At 52.1% G+C, this 22,812-nt stretch overlaps 1 protein-coding gene and 1 long non-coding RNA gene across 7 annotated transcripts in view; one reads left to right on the top strand and one right to left on the bottom strand.

Moving 5' to 3' along the window:
- LOC125081715 (uncharacterized) overlaps positions 1–2,166 on the top strand; it is an 86,055-nt gene extending 83,889 nt beyond the window's left edge. Inside the window, exons 2-4 of one of the 2 annotated variants that reach the window (XR_007121778.1) lie at positions 457–1,125; positions 1,799–1,959; positions 2,036–2,147. Coding sequence is in view for 1 of the 2 variants with exons in the window: in XM_047696457.1 (XP_047552413.1) it covers positions 457–1,125; positions 1,799–1,888 (759 nt within the window). In the remaining variant the exon portion in view is untranslated. Of the gene's footprint in view, positions 1–456; positions 1,126–1,798; positions 1,960–2,035 lie in introns of both variants that reach the window. The other variant, XM_047696457.1, reaches the window with a different exon arrangement.
- LOC125081716 (uncharacterized) overlaps positions 1–22,812 on the bottom strand; it is a 270,307-nt gene that overhangs the window by 216,316 nt on the left and 31,179 nt on the right. The gene's annotated exons all lie outside the window — the stretch shown is intronic.

Here is a 22,812-nt window from a genome sequence, read left to right as displayed (position 1 = left end):
GGGTTTTTAGGACTTCGGTAGCTGGCATGGAATCTGAGACCACCGTGGGGAGCGCTGCTGTCTTGGCAACTTCAAGTCCCCCGGCCTGTGAGTATGGGACATCTGTCCGCACACCAGCACCTTCTTCGTTGTCTTTCTGTAGCACTGTGTACCGACACTGCACAAGTCTCTGTCTTTTTGGTCAAATTCATGTCTAAATATCTTGTTCTTATTTAAAAAAAAAAATATTTATTTATTTATTTCACAGACAGAGATCACAAGTAGGCAGAGAGGCAGGCAGAGAGAGGGAGGAAGCAGGCTCCCCACTGAGCAGAGAGCCTGATGCGGGGCTTGATCTCAGGACCCTGAGATGGTGACCTGAGCCGAAGGCAGAGGCTTTAACCCACTGAACCACCCAGGTGCCCCTCTTGTTCTTTTTGATGCCATTAAGAAGGAAGTGTTTTCTTCATTTCCTTTCGGAATCCTTGTCCTCAGTGTCTTGAACACGAGAGACTTCTGGGTGTTGGTTTGTGTCCGTCCGCCTTCCTGGATCTGTCAGCAGCATCCTCCATTGCAGTGCTCAGAGTTTCCGACACGTCAGACCCTGCTGTGAACACAGGGGACCCCGAGCCTTCCTTCACAAGTTGTTCTTTTCCTTGTCTGATGGAGCAGCAGTGTGGTATGGACAGGAAGGAGCCACGCCAGGTCCTGTGCTCCCAACAGAGGAGGAGAGCTCTGTCCCCCTCTCCCCTGAGAGGGCGTCAGCATCTCCCGGCCTTTATTGTGGTGAGGAAGGCCTTACTACACTTCCAAGTTCCAGTGTTTTCATCCCAAAAGAAGCCTGCGTTTTGTGAAATGCGGTTTCTGCCCCAGTTGAGCACCATGTGGTTTCCCCTTTGCACCGTCCGTGTGGTGTGTGACCCAGACTCTTCTATAGGAGCTGTCCTTGCACTCCCCCTCCCACCAGGGACCCACCCCCAGTGGCCTCTGAAGAAGGTGAGAGGGTTCCCACGCCCAGGCTCACCTCTGCCTCTCAGTTCACCCCCTTGGCTATGCCATCAGCTCCCTCTGGATAGCGTGCCCGGTCCTGGTGAGTGTCCTGTCACATGCCCCTCTGAGGACAAAGGTGCAGGCAGCATACTCAAGGTCTGTAACGTCTGAAGAAGTATCGGTCGTTCCGAATGCAGTGGGGCTGAGACCGGAACCCAGGTCCCCCTGACTCCGAGTCTGCCGTCTCTGCCCCTTTCCAGGAGCTGTCACCCAGTGTGGCTATTTCCCCGGGTCCCCAGAGGTCCTGAATGACACGCGAGGCCAGAACGTCTCTCAGCCGCAAGGACAGCCTTTCCTGCAGCCTGGCCCAGGTCCCCTTCTCAGCTGAGCATCAGGTGCCCGTAAGGGCCACACTGCAGGAAAGATGTGGGTCGCTCTGTGCCACAAACCCGCTCAGCACAGCCCCCTCCCCGGGGCACCTGCAGAGCCTGAGATGGCCCAGCGAGGGGCCGACTCCTTTCCACATCTCACGTGTTGCTACAGAGTCGCCCCAGCTTCCCTCTGAAGGACCCGCCTCTGTCGCAACCACAAGCACCTGCATGGCCACCTCCTTCCCCAGGGTGACCTCCGCCACCCCCACAAGCTGGGGGAGGCCAGGGCAGCCCCCCGAGGCCCCGCAACAGGCCCCCAGCCTTTATGGTCACTACAGACGGCCCCTCCCGATGCCCAGTTCTGCTTTCCGAGGCACAGAGCGCAAATTATGCTCAGACGTATTACTCAGGTTCGCTCTGCTCAACAGGCAGCCCACGGTCTGGATTTCTCTTTCCAGTCTCTGGTCACACCCTGTCCGAGCTCACCACTGTCCGCTGGAATCTGGGGCTCTTCTTGCTGGCGGAAAGAGAACTGGGGCAGACCCTGAGCGCCCCCGGAGGCGCGCACTGAAAAGTCTGTTCCTATTCACTGCAAAGACCCGAAGGAACCTCGGACGAGGTGAGCACAGGAGGCCCAAAGCAGCTGTGCTTCCCAGCATGAACGGGCCTTCAGCTGACGCCCCCTCCCCCAGCAGGACCCCCGCCCCCAAGGAGTGTCGGAGGCATGTGGACGTGCCCACAGCTGGGGCAGAAGCCCAGAGACCTCGGAGCTGCGGCATTTAGCGCAAGGGCTGCGTGTTTCCATAGAAACAGCACAAACCGCGGAGACGCGGCTGCTGAGTATCCAGCCTGTGCCGGGTTTTAATGTGAGTGGACTCTCGCTGCTTCTCCCCGGGGCTGTTTGAAATGCCCACAGGGTACCAGTGAGCGCCTTTCATCTCCTTCCGCCTCTAATTGGTTTTTCTGGTGGACTGACTGCTCCCGGACAAAGGGGGACAGGAAGCAACACGAACGAAGGCAGAATCCCCCGAGAGGAGGGCGGAGGACAGAGTTCCAGAGTTCGGGTGCTATGTCCTTGGAGCAGACCCCCCTTCCAGACCGGGCTCCAGGGCCCCCCTTCTCTTCCAGAACCGCCCCATCCCCCAGGCCTTCCACAGTCCTAACCTGTGCTTTCAAGGACTCCTGCCAGACACACTGAGCCGCTGCTTCTGTGGGACGCTGCACCTGCTGGCTTTCGGCCCTCGGGAGGGCCAGGAAGGGGGAAGCTGTCCTAGGCGGGAGGCCGGCAGGGTCCCCTGCTCTGCTGACAACCTCGCTTCCTTACCCGCGTACAGGTCACCACGTCCTCCCTTGGGAAAATCTACTGGGCTGTGCACCCATGGTTCGTAAATTCAACGGTAATACAAGGAAAGAACCAGATCTTTCCCTGGGAGGATCAAGGCACTCCTTAGGAGAGGGACTGTGACGGGCCCCACTGGTTTTATCAGCTTCTCCTCCTTGGACAGGATTCTGTACCCCAACCCTGCCGGACTCAGGCGTGCCCAGTGACCCTCCTTGGGCCAAAGAAGCATGGGAGGGAGTTACGTGCGTCACTTCCGACCAGAAGCTTTAAGAGGCCCTCCCCCTGAATTTCTCTCCTCCTTCCTCTCTGTCTGTCTCTCCCTCCCGTCTCCCAAGCCACTCTCGCCAGTCCTTTGGTCTTTGGCATCTCACATGTGTCACACTGGAGGGCATCTCATGGGCAAGAGGCAGAAAGGAAAGTCCATTGAGGGGAAGGCGACAGCCCTGGGGTGTGTTGGGGGGGCCTGGATTTGTAGTGGGGGGGAGGGAAGAGGGAGGGAAGAAAGAAGAGGATGAGGGAGTAAAGGAGGGAAAAGGGGGAGGGAGGGGGCAGAGCAGGGAGGGGAAGGATGGGGAAGAGGTAAGGAGAAGGAAGAAGAGGAGGAGGGAGGAAGGAAAGAGGAAGAGGGAAGGAAGAGGAAGGAGGGAGGAGTTGGGGGGAAGAGGGGGAGGAAGGAGGGAATAGAACAGAAGGAGTGGGGAGGAGGGAGGAGGAAGGAGAGGGAAGGGAAGGTGGGTGATGGAGAAGAAGGGGGCAGAGTAGGGAGGGGAAGGAGGGGGAAGGGGGCTGTAAAGGAAGAGGAAGGAAGAGGAGAGATGGAAGAAGAGAAGGTAGAAGGGGAGAGGAAGAGGAAGGGAAGAGGAGGGAAGGAAGAGGAAAGATGGAGGAGTGGAGGGGGATGGAGCAGTGGGGGGAGGGGAAGAGGGGGAAGAAGGGAAAGGAACAGAAGGAGTGGAGGGGGAGGGTGGGTGGGGAGGGGAAATACGGAGGATGGGGAGTGAAAAGGAACACAAGGAGCGGGGAAGGAGGAGTGAGAGGAGGAGGAGGGGAAGCTAGAACCGGAGCCAGCACAGTGCGGGCCTGGAGCTCCCGCCCTGAGGAAGAGCCTGGGAGGGAGGGAGTTGGAAGCGGGGGCGGTTAGTGAGCCGAGGAACGGGTTTGGGTGGTGCTGACCACACGAGCGCGCTCAGGGCACTTCAGCAGGGGCTGTGGCTGGGACGAGCAGACCCCGGGTCCGCGCCATCTGCCTGCCCCAACAGCCCTCACGCTGGGCACAGTGCACCTGTCTGACAGCCTCTGCTAACCTTCTTCTTTCACTTTTCATTAATGACTCCCTTTAACGAGGGGAATTTGAAACATAATACCATTTACATTACAACCCCCAAAATGGAATATTTAGGTATAAATCTAACAAAATAGGACAAGCTCTATATGAGAAAAACTATAAAACTCTAATAAATGAAATCAAAGAACTAGACAGATATTCCGTGTCATGAACAGTGAGACTCAACATCGTCAAGATGTCAGTTCTTCCCAAATTGATCTATGCACCGGCGCAATCCCAGGGAAATCCCAGCAGGTTACTTTGTAAACATTAACAAAGTGAATCTAAAGGTTATACAGAGAAGCAAAACCCCACAACAGTCAACACGATATTAAAGGAACAGACTAAGGGGCACCCAGGTGGCTCAGTCAGTGAAGCATCCAACTCCTGGCTTCAGCTCCGGTCGTGAGCTCAGGGTCGTGAGATTGAGCCCCACATGGGCTCCGGCTCACCGGGCAGTGCTGGGGATTCTCCCTCTCCCTCTGCCTCTCCCACTCATGCTCTCTCTCTCTCAGATAAATAAAGTCTTTAAAAAAAGAAAAAAGGCACAGAATAGGATTATAGAACTGATGGTACCTGACTTCAACCTGTGAACACAGCGTAGCATTGGTGAGAACACACACGGAGATCGATGGACACAGGACAGAGCCCAGAAATAGTCCCACATAAACACTGTCAACTCATCTGCGACAGAACAGCAAACAATGGAGCAAAGACCGTCTTTTTTCAGCAAATGGTGCTAGAACAACTGGACATCCTCACAGAAAAACAAGCTGAATCCACACACAGAATCAACTCAAGATAGATCTGTGGCCTCAAGTGCGAAATTCTAAGGTTTCCAGAAGATGACGCAGGAGAAAACCCAGGTGACCTTTGGCAAGGTAATGACTCTTCAGCTCTGACCCCAAAGACACAACCCATGAAAGAATAAATTCATAATCTGGGCTTGATTAAAACTAGAAACCTTGGGTCTGGGAAAGGCACTGTCAAGAGACTGAGAAGACAAACCATGTCTGACACAATGCCATGATCCAAAAGAGAAAAACTCTTATAACACAGTGATAAGGCAAGAAGCCAATTTAAAAATGGGCCAAAGACCTTACCAGACACCTCATCACAGGAGAGATACAGATGGCAAATACGCATGTGAAAGACGGTCTACATCACGCAGCACCAGGGAGATGAGGATCAAAGAGAGGAATCACTACACGTTTATGGGACTGGCCGACATCCAGGGCACTGACAGGACTGGTTTCTGAAATTGAACCCCTCTCATGCAACGCTTGCAAAAATTAACTTGAAATAGATGAAAGACAGTAAGATTTTTATTTTGGGGGTGGTTGGAGAAGGTCACGGCAGCGAGGAGGGGAATTTCCTTGTGCCTCTATTCCCAGGAGAGGGGAGCGGCATCGGGAGATCGAAGAGAAGAAGAGCAGCAGTTCTAGGAACAGAAAAGTGAACACTTTCAGGAAGGCAGGACACGAGGAGAAGTGAATCCGAGGCAATACACAGGGAGAGAGACCGCAGGGGGAGGAGCCAGCTCCCGGCAAGCAGCATAGCAGCGCAGCACAATATCAGAGCTTCAGAAGGCTGCTCCACGGAGGGACATCACTCCAGAGGAAGAGCGGGGGTGGGGGGTGGAGGGGGTGTGGAGCCCTCATGGGGAGAGTGTGGTCTCAGGTCCCTGAGATCACAGAAAGACCAGGGGTGGCTGAGTGGCAGAGCCCCCAGGTGTCAAAGTGGGGAAACCGACAGCAGACACAGACCCGAGGGGGGGACTCTCAGATCAGGGTTACCTTAAACCGTGATCCAATGCACAGTCGGGACACTGCTCTTCAAGCAGGGATCACACAAGCAGCAGACTCATGGAGACTCCCACCCTTCCTCTTCCAGGAGGAGTGGTACAGGAGTGCACAGCAGGAATATGCTGGGGTTGGAGACTCCAAAAGGGGACGTGCGCCAGAGACAGAAATGCTCAGTCACAGACTGGGTGAGCTCGGAGCACGGCTGGAGACCAGGGAGACAGGAGGGATGGATGGCTTTTCTCTGAGGGCACACTGAGGAGTGGGGCCCTGAACTCTCGGCTCCTCCAGGCAGGAGACTGGGCGGCCGCCAGCTTCGTTCCCGTCCTCTGGAGCTCTACGGAAAGCGCTCCCGGAACAAAAGCTCCTGAGAGCAAACACGACCAGATGACTTAACCCAGCCCCTGGCAAGGGCGGTGCAATTCCATCTCGGGGAAAGACACTTGAGATGATGGCAACAGGCCCCTCCCCCAGAAGATCAGCAAGAACATCCAGCCAAGACCAAGTTCCCTGATCAACGAGAACTGCAGAACTCCAGAGCTAGGGGAATACAGCACATAGAATTCATGGCTTCTTTCCCATGATTCTTTTGTCTTTCAAAGTTAAATTTTTTTAATTTTATTTTTTCTTATTCTATTTTTAAAAAATTCTTCCTCTTTCTATTTTAACCTTTTTAAACTATTTTATCAATACCTTTATAAAAAATCTTTTCAAATTTTCATTGTTATAATATTTTATCCCTTCATTGTATTTAACCTTATTTTTTGTACAGATACAAGTGGTTTTTTCTTTAAAATTTTGGGATATAATTTCTTCTAATAGATCAAAATATACCCTAAATCTAGCTTCAGCCTGATCACATTCTTTTTTTTTTCCTTTTCCAACCAACTTATCAATTCTTTTAGAATCCTTTTTAATGTTCACCTTTACAGTCATATTCCATCCCTTCATCCTGTTTACCCTTACTTTGTATATATATGTTTTTCTTTCTTTAAAATTTTGGGAGGTAGTTTCTTCTAAGAGACCACAATACACCCAAAATCAAGTAGATGGCTCTGTTTTATGTGTGTGTATATATATATATATATATATATATATATAATATATTATGTATTATATATATATATAACATATATATAACACACACATATACACATATATGCGTGCACACGCATACACATATTTATTTATTTATTTATTCCCCCTTTCTTCTCCCCCCGGTTTTAGCTCTCTTCTGATTTGGTTAGCATATATTTTTCTGGGGTCTTTGCAACCCTTTTAGTATTTTACTCTCTCATTCATATATTCTTATCTGGATAAAATGACAAGGTAGAAAAACTCACCACAAAAAAAAGAATAAGAGGCAGTACCAATGGCTAGGGGCCTAATCAATATGGACATTGGTAATATGTCAGAACGAGAGTTCAGAATCATGATTATCAAGGTGCTAGCTGGGCTCAAAAAAGGCATGGAAGATATTAGAGAATCCCGTTCTGGAGAAATAAAATCCCTTTCTGGAGAAATAAAATAACTAAAATCTAACCAAGCTGAAATTTAAAAAGCTAATAATGAGGTGCAACCCAAAACAGAGGCTCTTACTTTTAGGAGAAATGAGGCAGAAGAAAAACTTAGTGGTATAGAAGACCAAATGATGGAGAATGAAGAAGCTGAGCAAAAGAGACACAAACAACTACAGGACCACAAGGGGAGAATTCAAGAGATAAGTGATACCATAAGATGAAACAGTATTAGAATAATTGGGATCCCAGAAGAAGAAGAAAGAGAGAGGGAGCAGAAGGTATACTGGAGCAAATTATAGTAGGGAATTTCCATAAAACGTCAAAGGGAACAAGCATCAAAATTCAGGAGGCACAGAGAACCCCCTTCAAAATCAATAAAAATGGGTCCACACCCCATCGTCTAATAGTAAAATTTACAAGTCTCAGTGACAAAGAGAAAATCCTGAAAGCAGCTCGGACAAGAAGTCTGTAACATACAATGGTAGAAATATTAGATTGGCAGCAGACCTATCCAGAGAGACCTGGCAGACCAGAAAAAACTGGCAAGATATATTCAGAGTACTAAACGAGAAAAATTTGCAGCCAAGAATACTTTATCAAGCTAGGCTGTCATTGAAAATAGAAGGAGAGATAAAAAGCTTCCAGGACAAACAAAAATTAAAAGAATTTGCAAATACCAAATCAGCCCTACAGGAAATATTGAAAGGGGTCCTCTAAGCAAAGAGAAAACCTAAAAGTAATAGACCAGAAAGGAACAGAGACAATATACAGTAACAGTCTCCTTATAGGCAATATAATGGTACTAAACTCGTATCTCTCAATAGTTACCCTGAATGAAAGTGGGCTAAATGCCCCAATCAAAAGACACAGGGTATCAGAATGGATTTAAAAAAAAAAAAAAAAAAAAACCATCGATATGCTGTCTACAAGAAACTCATTTTAGACCCAAAGACACCTCCAGATTTAAAGTAAGGGAGTGGAAAACAATTTATCATGCTAATGGACATCAAAAGAAAACTGGGGTGGCAATCCTTATATCAGAAAAATTCAATTTTAGTCTGAATACCATAAGACGTGGGGAAGGACACTATCATACTTAAAGAATCTATCCAACAAGATCTAACAATTATAAATATCTATGTCCCTAACATGGGAACAGCCGGTTATATAAACCAATTAATAACAAAATCAAAGAAACACATCAACAATAATAAAATAATAGTAGGGGACTTTAACACACACCCCTACTGAAATGGACAGATCATCTAAGCAAAAGATTAACGAGGAAATAAAGGCTTTAAATGATACACTAGACCAGATGGACATCACAGATGTTTTCAGAACATTCCATCCCAAAGCAACAGAATACACATTCTTCTCCAGTGCACATGGAACGGTTCTCCAGAATAGATCACATCCTGGGTCACAAATTAGGTCCCAACTGGTACCTGATTGGGACTGGGATCAGTCCCTACATATTTTCAGACCACAATGCTCTGAAGCTAAAACTCAATCACAAGAGGAAAGTTGGAAAGAACTCAAATACATGGAGGCTGGAGAGCATCCTACTAAAGAATGAATGGGTCAACCAGGAAATTAAAGAATTTAAAAAATTCAAGAAAACAAATGAAAATGAAAACACAACTATTCAAAAGCTTTGGAACACAGCAAAGGTGGTCCTGAGAGGAAAGTGATACAAGCCTTTCTCAAGAAACAAGAAAGGTCTCAAGTACACAACCTAACCCTACACCTAAAGGAACTAGAGAAAGAACAGCAAAGAAAGCCTGAACACAGCAGAAGAGAAATAATAAAGATCAGAGCAGAAATCAATGAAATAGAAACCAAAAGAACAGAAGAACAGATCAATGAAACTAGCAGCTGGTTCTCTGAAAGAATTAACATGATTGATAAACCCCTGGCCAGACTTATCAAAAACAAAAGAGAAAGGACCCAAATTAATAAAACCATGATTGAAAGTGGAGAGATCACAAACAGCACCAAAGAAATACAAAAATTATAAGAACATATGATGAGCAACTATACACCAGCAAATGTGACAATCTGGAGAAATGGATGCATTCCTAGAGACCTATAAACTACCAAAACTGAACCAGGAAGAAATAGAAAACCTGAACAGACCCATAACCAGTAAGGAGATTAAAGCAGTCATCAAAAATCTCCCAACAAACAAGAGCCCAGGGCCAGATGACTTCCCAGGGGAATTCTATCAAACATTTAAAGAAGAATTAATACTACTTCTCCTGAAACTGTTCCAAAAAATAGAAACTTCCAAACTCATTTTATGAGGCTAGCATTACCTTGATCCCAAAACCAAAGACCCCATCAAAAATGAGAGTTACAGACCAATATCCTTGATGAACATGGATGCAAAAATTCTCACCATAATACTAGCCAACAGGATCCAACAGTACATTAAAAGGATTATTCACCACGACCAAGTGGGATTTATTTCTGGGCTGCAAGGATGGTTCAACACCCGCAAATCAATCAATGTGATACAATACATTAATAAAAGAATGAAAAAGAACCATATGATACTCTCAATAAATCCTAAAAAAGCATTTGACAAAGTACAGCATCCTTCCTTGATCAAAACTCTTCAAAGTGTAGGGATAGAGGGTACATACCTCAATATTATCAAAGCCATCTATGAAAACCCCACAGCGAATATCATTCTCAATGGGGAAAAACTGAGAGCTTTTCCCCTAAGTCAGGAACATGGCAGGGCTGTCCACTATCACCACAGCTATTCAGCATAGGACTTGAAGTCCCAGCCTCAGCAATCAGACAACAAAAAGAAGTAAAAGGCATCTGAATTGGCAAAGAAGTCAAACTCTCACTCTTTGCAGATGATATGACACTATATGTGGAAAACCCAAAAGACTCCACTCTAAATCTGCTAGAACTTGTACAGGAATTCAGGAAAGTGTCAGGATATAAAATTAATGCACAGAAATCAGTTGCATTTCTTCACACCAACAACAAAACAGAAGAAAGAGAAATTAAGGAGTTGCTCTCATTTACAATTGCACCCAAAACTGTAAGATACCTAGGAATAAACCTAACCAAAGGGGCAAAGAAAGAAACTGAGGAAGACACAAAGAAATGGGAAAACGTTCCATGCTCATGGATTGGAAGAACAAATATAGTGAAAATGTCTATGCTACCTAGAGCAATCTACACATTTAATGCAATCCCTATCAAAATACCATCAATTTTTCTCAAAGACATGGAACAAATAATCCTAAAATTCACGTGGAACCAGAAAAGACCCTGAAGAGCCAGAGAAATGTTGAAAAAGCAAGGCAAAGTTGGTGGCATCACAATTCCAGACTTCAAGCTCTATTACAAAGCTGTCATCATCAAGACAGAATGGTACTAGCACAACAAGAGACACATAGATCCACGGAACAGAACAGAGAGCCCAGAAATAGACCCTCAACTCTATGGTCAACTAATCTTCAACAAAGCAGGAAAAAACATCCAATGGGAAAAAGACAGTCTCTTTAACAAATGTTGCTGGGAAAATTGGACAGCCACATGCAGAAGAATGAAACTGGACCACATCCTTACATCACACACAAAAATAGACTCAAAATGGATGAAAGACCTCAATGCAAGAAAGGAATCCATCAAAATCCTTGAGGAGTACACAGGCAGCAACCTCTTTGACCTCAGCCGTATCAACTTCTTCCTAGAAACATTGCCAAGCCAAGGGAAGCAAGGGCAAAAATGAACTATTGGGACTTCATCAAAATTAAAAGCTTTTGCACAGCAAAGGAAAAAGTCGACAAAACCAAAAGACAACCGACAGAATGGGAGAAGATATTTGCAAAATGACGTATCAGATAAAGGGATAGTATCCAAAATCTATAAAGAATTTATCAAACTCAACACCCAAAGAACAAATAATCCAGTCAAGAAATGAGCAGAAGACATGAACAGACATTTCGGCAAAGAAAACATCCAGATGGCCAACAGACACATGAAAAAGTGCTCCACGTCACTAGGCATCAGGGAAATACAAATCAAAACCACAGTGAGATCCCACCTCATGCCAGTCAGAATGGCTAAAATTAACAAGTCAGGAATGACAGGTGTTGGTGAGGATGCGGAGAAAGGGGAGCCCTCCTACACTGCTGGTGGGAACGCAAACTAGTGCGGCCACTCTGGAAACCAGTGTGGAGACTCCAAAAATGGGAATAGCCTATGACGCAGCAGCCCCATTTAGGGCCAGATTTCCAAAGGAAATGAACCAAGGTATCTTAGCGGTATCCGCGCTCCCACCTCCAGGCAGCATTAATTCACAACAGCCAAGATATGGAAACAAACGGAGCGTCCATCAACTGGTGAACACAGAAAATGTGGTCTGTATATGCAGTGGAATGTTATTCAGCCACAAGAAAGAAGGAAATCCTGCCATTTGTGGCAGCGTGGATGAAAGGCATTGTGCTCAGTAAAACGGCCACACCGAGAAAGAGGAACACGTGCGTAGAATCTGGAAAGTCCAAGCTCACAGAGCAGAATGACGTGTGCCAGCAGCTCAGTGGCTGGGGAGTCAGGAAGGTGCTGTTCAAAGGACACAGCTTCCAGTTTTATGATTGGTGAGTTCTCAGGAACAGTGGTGATTATAGTTAATACTTTATTGAATACTAGAAAGTTGCTAAAACAGATCCTAGATGTTCTCCCCACACAAAAGAAATGATTATTATGGGGGCGCCTGGGTGGCTCAGTGGGTTAAAGCCTCTGCCTTCGGCTCAGGTCATGATCCCAGGGTCCTGGGATCAAGCCCCGCATCAGGCTCTCTGCTCAGCAAGGAGCCTGCTTCCTCCTCTCTCTCTGCCTGCCTCTCTGCCTACTTGTGATCTCTGTCTGTCAAATAAATAAATAAAATCTTAAAAAAAAAAAAAAAGAAATGATAATTATGTGCTACGCTGCAAATGTTAGCTTTTCCGTTACAGAAGTGTTGCAAATTAATGCTTAGACTCGCACAATGCCGACTGTAACTCAGTACAACTGGGAAGGAACAGAGACAGGAGCCGTCTGAGGGGCGGACCACTCTGTGAGAGCAGCCACTCTGGGAAGACCACCGGGTGCGTGGTTCCCACCACAGGACACTCTGGGAAAGGCTGAGCCAAGAACCCGGTGAGAGGACCCGAGGCTGCTGTGGCAAGGGCAGGTGGGAGGGAAGGGTAACTAGCGGGGGACTTCCAGGGGAGTGAGAGCACTCTGTGGGACCCTGTCGTGATGGGTCCCTTCTGTCACACAGTTGGGCACCCATAAGCCCATAGGACCTCCAATGCCAGGAGCGAATGAGCAGCAAACCTTGGACCCTGGGGTGTGATCACCTGTCCCTGTGGGTTCAGTGGTAACAAATGTCCCATCTCGGGGGAACGTTGCCACTGGGAAGGCTGTGCGTCACGTCAGGAGTTCTGTGGGACATCTTTGTACCTTCCTGTCAATTTTTGTCATAGACCTAAAATTCCTTCTTAAAAATTTAATTATTTTAAAATAATGACTCACTTTTTACTTAAATACATGAAAATGCCTCCAAGCACCCCGTTATTAAAAGCATCAGGCATCAGGAAAATACAAATCAAATACATTTGCAGCGTAGCAGCAGCCACCAAAGACTTGGAGACTCAGGCCCGGTCTGACTGGGGAGGAGGAAGACCGCAAGCATCTAGGAGGGGCGAAGGGCAGGCCAGCCCCTGGCAGAGGCCGGTACTCTATCAGAAGACTGAAGGGGACCTGAACAAGGAACGCGGTCACGTGGGCGTCCCCGAGCCAACGCATGTCACCTCCTGGAAACAGAGGAAGCTCGATGAAGACTCAGCTCCAGGCTCTCCCCCCGCGGAGTGGCTATGGGCACAGCACTCTCCCCGCCTCCCTCTTCCTGGCCGGCTGAGCTGGCACAGCCCCCTGACGACAGAGCTGGGAGCCAGGCTGGCCAAGGTCAAGATGACCGGCCACAGGTGGCACAGGGGCTCTCTGCAGGGAGGAGGCCGGGCCTGAGTCTGGTGCTGCGGTTGAGGGTAAATCCACGGGGGAATTCCGGGACAGAAGACGGAGTGGATGGAGCTCTGGAGAAAGGTAGAATCCGAGGTCCCACCACCTGCACCCCGCCTGAATCAGTCTCCATTTCAACAATCAGCCCAGTGACCCCCACATGGCACTGGATTTGAGCAGCACTGGTTTGAAGGTCAGACACCCAAGGAACTTCTGGGAGCCCCACCGGCTACAACTCATGTCCTGAGAGGAGGCTGGACATCGCCCGTCAGGGATGGGAGCTAATGAGCTTCCAGCCCCCAACATCCTGGCAAGGTGGACGGCGCCCGACTCTCTGTTTGTGGGGTGACTGGGTCACGACAGTCAGGGGCTCAGCTCCCTGCTGAGCAGACAGGATCAGCGACGGGGCCTGAACCTCATTTGGGTTTGACCGCGTGGTTCAAGGAGCACACCTTGTGCCAGGGGCTTGTCTTGCCACCTGCCCGGTCTCATCTCGGGGAGACGGTTATGATCACCCCCAACCTGCAGGCCCCAGTCACCCCTCTAGAGGGTGGCAGCCCTGATCTCTGCCCTGTGACCCGGTGCTGCCTGCCCAGCAGGGACACCCAGCTCCCTGCACAGGGACCCCCGACTCATCTCCCTGGGCAGCCCCAGGCCCCCACCAGTGCCACCTGGGGCCTCAGACCCGTGTCCTGGGGGTGAAGGGGGGCGAATCTGTCCACACTCCCTGGCAGCCTCTCCTGGGGGAACCGATCGGCCCCTGCTGAGGATGCTGCTGGGCAGGAGAGCCCGCCCTGGGAGGCGGGTACCCGGTTCCTGTCCCGACCTGGTCCCTAACAGCCTGATCATCACCAGCGAGGCTGCGGGACTCGAGGGCGCTCTCCGGTTACACAGCCCAGCCCGACCACAAGAAAAGGCGCCTCCAGGAGCCACGTGGTCCAGGGCCAGGGAGCAAGGCTGTCACCGGAGGACCGTGCCCTTTTGCTCCCAGCGGACGGAGGGCGGAGCTGGCCGCTCACCTTATTCTCCTGAGCCTGTGGCCCTAGTGTGCTCATGCTTAGGAGACCGGGCCTCCTCCAGGTCGGAATCGCGCCTGCATCTCTGGACCCAGCCTGTGGTACCCCTGATGACCAGGCGGGCCTCTGAGGCTCGGAGCTCAAGCCTCTGCCTCGGTGAACCTGCTCCGTGCAACCAAGGTGCCCAGTGGGGACATCTTTGCCACCGTCCCCTCCCCGGCTCCTGCCTCCCTCTCCTTCTCAGGTCAGGGGATGCGCTGCTCCTTTCTCTGAAGACCCCAGACACACACAGCGGGGTTGCTGCCTGGGGTCTCCGAGTAGCCAGGACCCGTCCCGGAATCAGGGCCTCAGGAGCCTGAGAACTGCACTGGGCTTCCCTCCCTTGGCCTTTCCGAGAAATCAGGAACATTTCATTTTAGAAATTAATATTCATTAAAAATCTAATAATACAGATTTATGGTTGCACTTGAAGAAAAATTAAGGGAATAAATAATCCAAAGTCTTCACATGTGTTGTCCTTAAGCAAAACCATGTCCAGGTGATTTTTCCGCTTCCTACTGAATTATTTACATTAAGATGCCCAGCCGCCAGAGTGCTTCTCTGCAAACCACAGGTACGGCCCCCACCAGGCCCCTCCACGGGGTGCAGACTCTCAGGGCAGCCCAGGGCAGGAGGCAGGTGGGAAAGAGCCCCCCTAGGAGAGTCACCCCCTGGGGCATGAGGCTCAGGTGCCCCGTGAGGGCTCCAGCTCAGGCACCCGAGGGTGCTGTTCTGGGAACCTCACCTGAGAAGCCTCCCCGGGCCCCTCTCCCCACCCCCGCGGGGACTCTCCAAGCAGGAGAAATCCTGGCCTGGTCAGCAGAGCCCACATCCTTCCAGCCTCTATGCTGCCCTGTCCCCGTGAGCAGCTCACAGCCGGTGCCAGGGTCACTTCCTGTGGGAATCTGGGGCCCCTCCTGCCACACCTCCAGGTGGATAGACTGTCCCGTAGGGAACAGGTGTGATTCCCAGCAGGGCCTGCAGCCGCGGCCCCCCAGGACCCGGACCCGTCCTGCCATCTCGCCATCTGCCCACCTGGCTGCACAGGGAGCACAGTCCGCTTCCTGAGCACCTGCCCCGCACCCCGGAGCACCTGCTTCACCAGATCCCAGCCCCCAGGCCCTGTCCTGACACAGCGGGGAGGCCCAGGGGGGTGGCCCCCTGGACAGGGCTCCCTGGGGTTCCTCCCAGCCCTTCTCCCACATGTGACAGAGGGACTGGGGAGCCAGGGTGGACAGTCAGTCCAACGAACACACACCTGAGGCCCACAGAGGCTCCCCCTAGAGTCTGATTTCACAACACGGACCCTCTGCCCACTGATCAGGGAGGGCGGACCCATCAGCACATCCTGAGTCCTCACAGAGGGAAGACCCCTCCTGAGGGACCCCACCGTGGGCTGGGGACCCGGCATCTCCAAGGGCTGCCTCCTCCTAGAGGCTCCCGTGCTGGGGCATCCCCATCCAGGGCTCGTCTGCACATGCCCAACGCTCTAGCCCCACCATCAGGGCCCTCAGGTCAGAGCCCAGGCGCCGGTAGAGGGAGGGGGCCCGTCCCTCCCTGTTTGTGCGGTCTGTCACACACGCTCAGTGAGTGTCCGCCCGGACCTGGGAGTGGAGGATCCAGGACAGAGACCCCTGCCCTCCTAGAGCCCCGGCTGCACGAGTGAGTAGAGGGCCTGGGCTCTCAGACCCCGGAGAAGTTCAGAGGCCAGGGGTCCTTGGGCCCCACCCCGACACCAAAGACAACTCTGCAAGGAGAGCCCCTTTCCCAGGGGCCAGTGCACGCATTTATCATCAGGGAACCCTCACGGCGACCTAGTTGGGTCCAGCCTCTCCCCGAGGACAAGCCCCTGACTGCAAATCCATCACCCATGTCTGCCTGAGTCCTTGTGGCGACAGGGAGCTCACCACCCCATGAAGCAGCCTCCCATGGGATGGTGGGAAACAACTCCCTGCTGGCCCAGCTCTGCAGACATACAGCCTCGTCCTGAACCCCTCCTCCTGCTTTCCCAACTCTGGTCTCCACCTGAGCCCCTGCCCCCAGCCACCCCTGCCCCCAGAGGCCCCACAGCCCCTCAGCTCCAGAGCAGAGGGGCGTCCCAGGACTCTGCTCAGCCACTGCCTCTGCCCACAGACTCCCTCCCTCGCAGCCTCAGGGCAGACCAAACTCCCCACTGCCCACGCAAGGCACCAGGCGGGGCTCCATGGGACAGCTTAGAGCGGAACCGTCAGGGCCCGGAGGGACCCAGCCCGATGCTGGGCTTGCTTTCTGCCTCCTCATGGCCTCTAACCTGCACCGACGTTCATAGCGCAAGGGAAGGACTGAGTCCACAGCCTGGGCTCCAGGATCCACTGCCCCCAAATATGCAGCCTCACGGGGGAGGGCGAGGAAGCAGGTCCCCTCGTGGTTCCAACCTCAGGCTGGGCTCTGAGGCGGAGGCCTGCCCTGCCTTCCAGAAACCTCTGAGCCTCTCTCTACAAAGGAGCTCAGTTCCTCCTCCCTGCTGACGTTCCAACTCCTCTCTCGGCTGCTCAGACCCGCAGTTAAGGCCACAAGCGGAGCAAACACGCCTGCCTTCCTCCTCGGGCTGAGCCGCAGGTGACACGCAGCCCCGACCTACACCCGGGGACCGATACTGCAAGGCCACTCACCTGGGGACTCAGGCACCTGTGAACGATGCACGGGGACAGGCTTCCTGCCCCACAGCCAGCCCTGAGTTCGCCCGGGGCACAGAGGACAGGGAGCGGTGGGACCCTGGTGACCTCCGTGTGTTGGGGCCGCGGCTGGAGAAGCCCCGCTCTCTGCAGACACGCGCAGCCCCGTTCCCGCCGGCAGAGAAACAGTCTGAGGGTGAGAGCAGGGGACGCGTCAGCCTCTCTCCCAGACGACCTGCTCCCCATCTAGTCTGTGGGCTCACACCCCTGAGGGCAGCTCTCCTGGGTCCTCACCTGGGAGTCAGGGGAGATCTGCTCCTGGCTGGACCCTCACTGGGGGACCTCATGGGGGTGGGGGGTCCTTGCTCAGGGCCTCACCTGGGGGAAAGTTACCTGGGGGCACCGCACCTGCAGGAGACTCACTTAGCGGCCTCACCTGGGAGTCCACACTTGGGGCAACCTTACCTGGGGGGACCTCCCTTGTAGGGACCTCACCGGGGAGCCTGACCTCGTGGTCTCCCCACCACTGGGGGGGTTCTCAGAGGCCTTGACATTGGGAAGGGGCCTACCCTCCTGGCTGTGGCCTGAGATGCGGGGAGAGGCGTCTGGGACTCGGGCAGGCCTCTCACTCTGACCACTGACCCCAACTCACTTTCCTTCCCTCGGGCTCGGCGTGGGAGTTCCGGGGTTGCGGGGCTGCCGCTCCCCCCAGGGACAGGAGACCCGTCCTCGGGGCCCGGGAGGAGAGCTCCTCGCCCCCAGCAGAGCTGCCTCCGCTCAACGACTCCGGCCCAGGCGGCCTTGCGCTCAGCGGACAAGCGAGCTGAGAGCCGGAGGGTCGGCGCCTGACCGAGGGCTCGGGTGTGAGCTGTTACGTCGCTGACAGAAGAGTCTGTCCGAAACAGATTCCCAGGCGGGGAAGGGGTCATGAAACGATGCTTCCAGACTGCAACCAGTGCTCCCGGCTGAGAACCCCGGGGCTGTGGGCGGGGAAGGGCCACACGCACCGGCTCCAGGAGACTTTACTAGGACCCTCCATGCAGCTCATGTGCCGGTGCAGGCCCGAGGGGCTCGGGAGCCACAGCAGGCTCAGTGCAGGCAGAGCAGGGGGGAGGGGGAGACCACTGGGTCAGGACAGACAGAGCAGGGGGGAGGGGAGGGACCGCTGGATCAGTGTAGACAGAGCAGGAGAGAGGGGGAGACCACCGGGTCAGTGTAGACAGTGCAAGGGAAGGGGGGGGTTGGTGTGGAAACTACTGGATCTGTATAGACAGAGAAGGGGCGGGGGAGATCACTGGGTCATTGTAGACAGAGCAGCAGAGAAAGAGAGACTACTGGGTCAGCGTAGACACAATGGGAGAAGTTGGGAGACAACTGGATCACTGTAGACAGACCAGGGAGAGTGGGTGACCACTGGGTCAGTGTAGACAGAGTGGGGGAGGTGGGGAGACCATGGGGTCAGTGTAAACACAGGGGGCCAGTAGGGAGACCACCGGGTCAGTGTAGACAGAGCAGGAAAGAGGGGCAGACCACCTGGTTCAGTGCTGACACAGGGGTGCAGGTGGGTAGACCACAGGATCGGTGCAGGGACACATTCCCCATTGGGTGTACACACCAGGAGATCTCCCAGGTCAGTGTGGGCCCACTAGGAGAACTAGGGAATCATCCTAGGCCAATGCAGACACACCAGGAGGACTAAGGATACATCAGAGCAGTGTAGACATAACCTTGGAACTGATGTGACATCGCAGGTGAGTGTAGACACCACAGGGAACCTCAGAGCATCCCTGCTCAGTTCAGAAACACGTAAAACTGGGGAGTTGCCCTGTCACTGTGAACACAGTTGAGAAGGAGTAAGACCCAGGACGTCTGTGTAGACAGAGCACAGAGACTAGTGTGATCTTCAAGTCCTGTGTAGACATCCCATGCGGTATCAACACCCCGGGGAGAAGACCCACCAAGTGCAGTAGGCAGACACCCTCCATCCTTCAGACACATCAGAGCAACAAAGGAGACCGCTGGTGGGTGTAGACACACCATGGGTGCAAGGAAGACACCCCTGGTCGGTGTCGACAGTGAAGTCTGAGCATGTATCTTCCCACGGTATCGCCCACAGAGATTCACAGAGATCTTCCCACAGTATCTCCCCTGGGCATGTATCTTCACACAGTATCTCCCCCGGGATCAGGCACTCGTATCTCTCAGGGGTCAGGGGCACGTGTCTCCCCAGGGTCAGGCACCCGTTATCTCCCCAGGGTCGTGTGGCTGGTGCAGACTTGGAACACTCTCTCTGGAGCAGATGTCGGTTTTCACCTTCTGCCGTGAGCCGCTGCCCCTCCTCTGCAAACCTCCTCGTGAGAGCCCAGGTCCACGTTAGGAAAAGCTCCACCGCCAAGTGCACGCCCAAGTGCACGCAGGGCTGCCTTTTCTCATAGTCGAGCGCTTCGCCGCCACAAGAACTCTTCTCTCCTCCTCCTGCACCCCTCCGCCCCCTCCTCCTACAGGCCCAGACATTGGGGTCTCTGTGTCACGTTTCCTTTCATTTTTCTACAGAGAGTTTCCTTTGTGACCTTTCTTCCCAACACTGAGCTTACAGGAACTGCACTTAAATGGGGCCAACATTTCTGTATTTAATAATTCAAAGCTTGGACATGCTGTCAGGCCAACTAATTTAGTGACAGAGGGGAAGTGCAGGCTGCCTTCACCAGTAGATCATGTTTTGCTTTGACTCTAAAGCACCCTTGCATTTGTGCAAGGACACTGTCCCTCCTAAAAATAGCTATGACTTTTACAAGGCTGTTTAACGACCCAAGCTAATACAACGGTGTGAGGACAGTTCCTGCGATGAGAGCTGCCCTTGCCACTTACAAATTCATGGGATGTTTACCATATATTACCCAAGGACAGCACCTCCCCTAACAGCCTGGGAGATGGATGGCTCTGGCCTAACAGCCCTAAGACCTCCCATTCTGCCCAAGGCAGAGACAGCAGAGGTCATCCAGCCTCGGGCCCTGGCCCGACCCGGGGACGTGCTTCCCCTCGTGTGGTCTGCAAACCGTCGGGTCAGAAACGGCTTGACAGCAGAGCAGGAGCCTTTAACTGCACATCTTTGTTCCCTAAGTCTTTTCTCTGAGTGCTCCATGAGAAAGACTCCGGGAGCCCCCATGTTTAATACTGTCCACGGTGTTACCAGGACCTTACATCCCCTAAGTTCTGGGACCACTGCTCTGTGTTCACCTTGACCACTGGTCCATGCAGGTAACCGCTTCTGACTCACCTACCTTGACTGTGATGCCCACATAGGTGTTTCTGTACCTCATCCAGCCAGGACCCTTTGGGGTCACTGACACTCAGGGAATGTGAGGACCCCCGTGCAGTGTCCTCACGGCACAGCCCCACTTGTGAGTGACTCAGTCATCGCACAGGACCAACTCTTCCCTGAAAAGTCATAAAGGCAAAGTCAGTGGGGCAGAGAAATAAGTGTCATACGGGTTAATTCTTGCGAGCGCAAGTGGGGCCATTTCTGATAATTAGCAAGATGGACCAACGGCAGGTGGCGGGGGAGGGGAGTCCCCTTGCTGCAGGGACAGGCAGGGGGATCTTGGGCAAGCCCCTTCTTTCCGCCCTCCTATCCTTTCTTTCATGGAAAGTGGGGCTAAGACGGGGTTCCGACTCTGGACTTTTATAGACAAAAGAGACAGATTCTGGAGAGCACATCTGATTTCCAGCATGAGGGAAGAGCTGCCCAAGGAAAGCCCCACCTCCGTTTTCGGTCTGTAAGATGTACGAGAGTGTTAGCAACCTAACGAGTACGTATCTGGATGAAAAGGAGCATTTCATAAATGATGGATTTTGATGGCAACATGAAAGCAAGATATTTCTCTTTCTTTTTTGTGGATTAGTAGAATATTATTACAATGGGGTAATACAGGTTACCCCATTGTAATCTGGTGTGCTGAGTATTATAAGCAAATGACCAATTTCCTCCCTTTGCTGAGCACGGAGGGAGAGTGGCTGCAAAGCAGCCTCGAGGCAGATGCTCAAAGTCAAGGCCGGAGAGTCTCATCCTCCTTTGTAGCTCTGAGCGGCTCCGGACTACTCACCCCAAAACCATTCAAAAACCTGCTGCCCAGAGCCCATAGGCAGCTTTACAGCCAGCCGGCTTCTTTGACTCAGAGTGCAGGGCAGGCTCTGGCCCCACGCCTCCTGCGGGGGCCTCTTCTGGCCTCCGCTAATGAAAAGGAAGCTTCCTCCCCCACCCCCCCTTCGCCCTAGGGTCACACATCCATCATTAGATGTCTTTATTTAGAGCACTCTCCTGCCCAGGCCTGCTCCCGGGGCAGGATGGTACTGATGTAAGATCCATCATTTAATGGGCCTGGACACTTAATCAATGAGGCAACACGGAGTCCCACGTGACTCAGAGGTGCCGGGAGCGCAGGCAAGGCTGGAGGGCTTTCCAGAGTGGGCAGAAGGGTGGTTTTTATTTTTAATCCTAAAATGTCCAGACTCCAGCCATCAACAGCTTATTCCATTGGTGCCGGCGCCATAGCAGAGTCCCACTGCAAATGGAGAAAATGAGTCTGTATTCATTCGGGAATCCCACACGCAGTCTGTACGTACTTCCACGCCTACATGCCAGGCATGTCCCAGACACTGGGGAGAGTGCTCTCCGCAAGCTTACATTCCTGCGATGAAATAGTGATGGTGGCAATGGTGATGACGGTGGTGATGATGGTGGTAGTGACAATGATGGTGATGCTGGTGGTGAAGGTGATGGTGGTGGTGACGATGGTGGTGATGGTGATGGCGGTGATGGTAATGGTGATGACAATGATGGTGGTGGTAGTGGGGGCAGCAGCAAGGGAAGCAACAGAGGAATAACCATACAAGTAAATACCTACATAGCACTTATACGCACCAGATATTCTAAACACCTCACACGGGCTAAATCACCCAACTGATGCCCTAACACCTGAGGTAGGGGCCCTCATTACCTCAACTGGTAAATGAAAAACTGAGGCACAGTGAGGCCAAGTCACTTTCCCAAGATCACACAGGAAGTGGTGATGCTGACACTCAGAGAAGGCATCTGGTTCTGGAATCAGTGGACTTCGAACCACAGTCTAAACAAATAGGCAAATAATCTCAGTAACAACTTTGGGCAGCAAATTAAAGAAGCTGATGTGAGTGTGGCTTGGTGTGCGGAGGTTGCATTAAACAGGAGATCAGAGAAGGCCTCTCTGAGGAGGTGACACAGTTGAGACTAGAAGGACGGGGTTTGTGGGAACACTGTTCAAGCCAGCAGAACAGCAAGAGCAAAGGCCCTGGGGTAGGAGTGATTTTTCTATGTTCAAGGAAGAGCAGGAAAATCAGAGGGGCTGCAGGAGAATCCACAGGGGGACGGCAAGCACTGAATGGAAGAGGCAGGCAGGGGCTATGCCATGCAGAGCTCTGCAGGCCATGAGAGACAGCGTGGTGCTTTCACAGCTGGATGAGAAATGGCTGGTGCCCTTGCAGGAAAGTATTCCACGCATTCCATAATCGTGCAGTCTGGGACGCCACATCTGGACCATGGAGGGAAGTAGGGGGTCTCTGGGGTGTCCCAGGGGAGATGCTGCTCTCCAGTATTTATAAATGAATTTTGTAAAGGGAGCAAGAACTCTGTCTGACATTATCATATTTTGAAAGATCACTTTTTTTTAAAAAAGATTTTATTTAGGGGCGCCTGGGTGGCTCAGTGGG

Source organism: Lutra lutra, chromosome 12 (assembly GCF_902655055.1).
Source record: "Lutra lutra chromosome 12, mLutLut1.2, whole genome shotgun sequence".
Lineage (NCBI taxonomy): Eukaryota > Metazoa > Chordata > Mammalia > Carnivora > Mustelidae > Lutra > Lutra lutra.
This window is presented reverse-complemented; position numbering and strand designations above follow the sequence as displayed.